This window comes from Gavialis gangeticus, unplaced genomic scaffold (assembly GCF_001723915.1).
Source record: "Gavialis gangeticus isolate Ggan-Ray unplaced genomic scaffold, GavGan_comp1, whole genome shotgun sequence".
NCBI classification, from domain to species: domain Eukaryota; kingdom Metazoa; phylum Chordata; order Crocodylia; family Gavialidae; genus Gavialis; species Gavialis gangeticus.
Window position 1 is genome coordinate 10,989,435 of NW_017729006.1, and position 2,887 is coordinate 10,992,321.

General features: G+C 39.0%; 1 protein-coding gene across 1 annotated transcript in view; it reads right to left on the bottom strand.

The window, feature by feature from the left end:
- DYNC1LI1 (dynein cytoplasmic 1 light intermediate chain 1) overlaps positions 1–2,887 on the bottom strand; it is a 60,108-nt gene that overhangs the window by 24,607 nt on the left and 32,614 nt on the right. Inside the window, exons 5-6 of the mRNA XM_019508803.1 lie at positions 1,553–1,722; positions 388–481 (exon numbers count right to left, since the gene is read on the bottom strand). Coding sequence (XP_019364348.1) covers positions 388–481; positions 1,553–1,722 — 264 coding nt within the window. The remainder of the gene's footprint in view (positions 1–387; positions 482–1,552; positions 1,723–2,887) is intronic.

The window sequence follows — 2,887 nt, forward strand, 5'->3', positions numbered from 1 at the left end:
GGCTGCAAGCTGAATAAGAGTCAATTATGTAATCTTGTTGGGGGAAAAAAAAAATCAGCAATTTTTAAAATCAGAGAAAACCAGGATCCCTGCTGATCAGGAAAAGGATATTGAAAGGAAGTCAGAGTAACCATAAGGGAGGCAGCATACAAGATTTGTTCCATTACCTTGTAAAAGAAGTCACAGTACTTTATAATACCAAGGAAGCAAACTGGACATGGCCTAGTATACCAGAATCTAGTTCTATTTAAAACAGTTCCTAATTAGTCTCAGGCTAATTTTTTAAAAGAAATGTATTAACATTGTATCAAAACTGGTTGTAATCTGCAACTTAAGATTACAGGATATGCAATCTTTTTCTATACATTTTGAATATTAAAAGGATACACTGTAAACAAAACCGTCGAATATGTGACTGAATGAAGTCGAAGTGCTCATCTCTGTAATCATGTTCTTTTTCCAGGACACTAATGGCATCACACTGTCCAATTAAAACACAAGTAGTATTGCACATTAAGCACGTTATTAAATTAGCACCATCACTTCTCATCTTGAAGCAAAAAAAACCTGTCAAAATACTTTTATATAACAATTCAAAGAAGCATAATGGAACACATCAAGAATCCCATTTTGAATAAACTCCCTGTAGGGAAGTTTTAAACAGTGCAGTATCATGGCCACAAGCTTATCTGGGCAGAAAAAGATTTTACCCATGAGTAAAAGGCAGAACCATAGGTAACTACCATGGCAGAATTGGCCACCTACTACAAGAGGTGGAAAAATCATAGAAGCACCCCAAGAACTGAGGAATAATCAAGGCAGAAAACACCTAAATGATTAACAATCACTTCCCCCTCTAACTATTTTCAGATGGAGGAGATGGTAAGTAGAGGGTAGTGAGTGAAGGGAGGAAATCAGAACAGTAAACTTAAAAAAAAAAAAAGTGTCACATGAAATTTAGCAGGATGGGAAACTCCTACCCGTAAAACTGAGTATTATTATTTCTTTAAAACTTAGTTGATTTTAAGAGAAATTCTATGAAGGCTATAAATTGGATGCCATTTCTGATCACTACATCACATTTATTTTGGAATGTATGTTACAGACCTGCTTCTGTCGACACACCCATCAGTAATTCAGATAGACTAGAAAGACAAATTCTGCAGCTACCTTTTGTCCACAAAAATCCACTTCCAATTTTACATGATTTTATCCTCATCTATTTTCTCTTCCTCTACAGTAAGAGTTTTTTCTACAAACTGCCTTTATGTTTTGAATATATTGGAAATTTAAATAAAATAGCACCCCCACATCCAGACATTTATTGATCAGTTTTAATGCTCAGAATTGTGTTAGTCTGTTCCAGGAGAAGAGCTTAATAATTAGCTCCCACACCCCCAAAAAAGAGAATGTTTTTTTTAAAGCATTCATACAAACAAACTATTTCAGAGTCAGAATGCTTTCTCCAGTTTAAAGAAGATTTCCACCTCAAATCCACACCTGCCAATTTGTGTTAATTAAAATATTCAGAAATTAAAAGTCTGAAACAAACCTTTGTACAAACTACTACTACTGGGATGCCTAAATTGCATGTTAATGTATCTGCACCCAGAGGTAAAATCACGCTGTCATCTTTGTCTTCCTGTAATGAGGTATTTCTTCTCTGTGGAGAAGCTGGAAAGTCCTCTCCTGGTTCTATATATTCCTGGAAGTCTCTTACCACTGAAAGGAAAAGGAAAAAAGAGTGGTATTAATCCACTTAATGATTTCAACAGTTTCCACTGGAAAACCTGTTTTGTGTTTCTTCATCTTCTAGTTCAGAAAAACACCCAAGACACTGCCTATTGTTTGGCCTGTATAAAAAGACAGCTAATATAGCACCTTCTATACCCATGACTAATGAAGAAGACATTAAAGCTTGCTAACTATATAAATTGTAAGAAGATAATATTGACCCAACTGTTTAATATTTACTGTCAAAGTGTCTAGATGCCTCAAATCAGGTCCCTATTGTAAAAGGCCCTGCACATTAGGGCTGTGCAAAGTTTCGGATCACAATTCGGATATGATACAGATGCTGAATCTATGAATCCGAATTGAATCGTGGTAAGCTTTAGGCTTTCCGAATCAATTTGGTCATAGGGTGTAATGGGGAAATCAATGAAATATCTGTAACTTCCTTGTCTTGTGTCTGATTCAGATGAAACTTGCAGGGATGGTGGCCTCTGCTGTGGGCATAATGCATGCCAAGTTTCAAGGTGACAAGTGCAGGGGTTTGGGGGAAACTGCACCTCAAGCTGTGGACAAGCAAAACTCGTGACATGGGTGACAATGTTAAGGACCCCAGAACCCCTGCACCCATCTCCTTGACAGCTGGCAGGCTTTGTGGCCTCAGCAGGGGCTAGCAGGCCTGCAGCTTTCACCCTGCTGCACCTTAACATATACAAACCGTCACCCACGTCGCGAGTTTTGCTTGTCCACAGCTTGAGGTACAGTTTCCCCCAAACCCCTGCACCTATCTCTTTGAAACTTGGCAGGCTGTGTGGCCTCCCCAGGGGCTACCATCCCTGCAGTTTTCACCCCCCCCCCGTAGTGTAACATACATGTGACATGAGTTTTGCTTTCAAGAATTTGGGGAGCAGTTTCCCCTGAATCCCTGCACCTATCTCCTTGAAACTTGGTAGAATTCATGCTCAGCAGAGGATACCACCCCTGAAAGTTTCTTCCAAATCAGACAAAAAACAACGAAGTTCATTGATATTGATTCCTCATTATACCCCATGGCCGGATCTCCAAATCAGCTTCGAAGCTTTGGAGCCGATTTGGCCGAATTGAAGCAGGAAACCAATTCGGAGTTCCAAATCGGATCGCTGGCATCCAAAAAAAA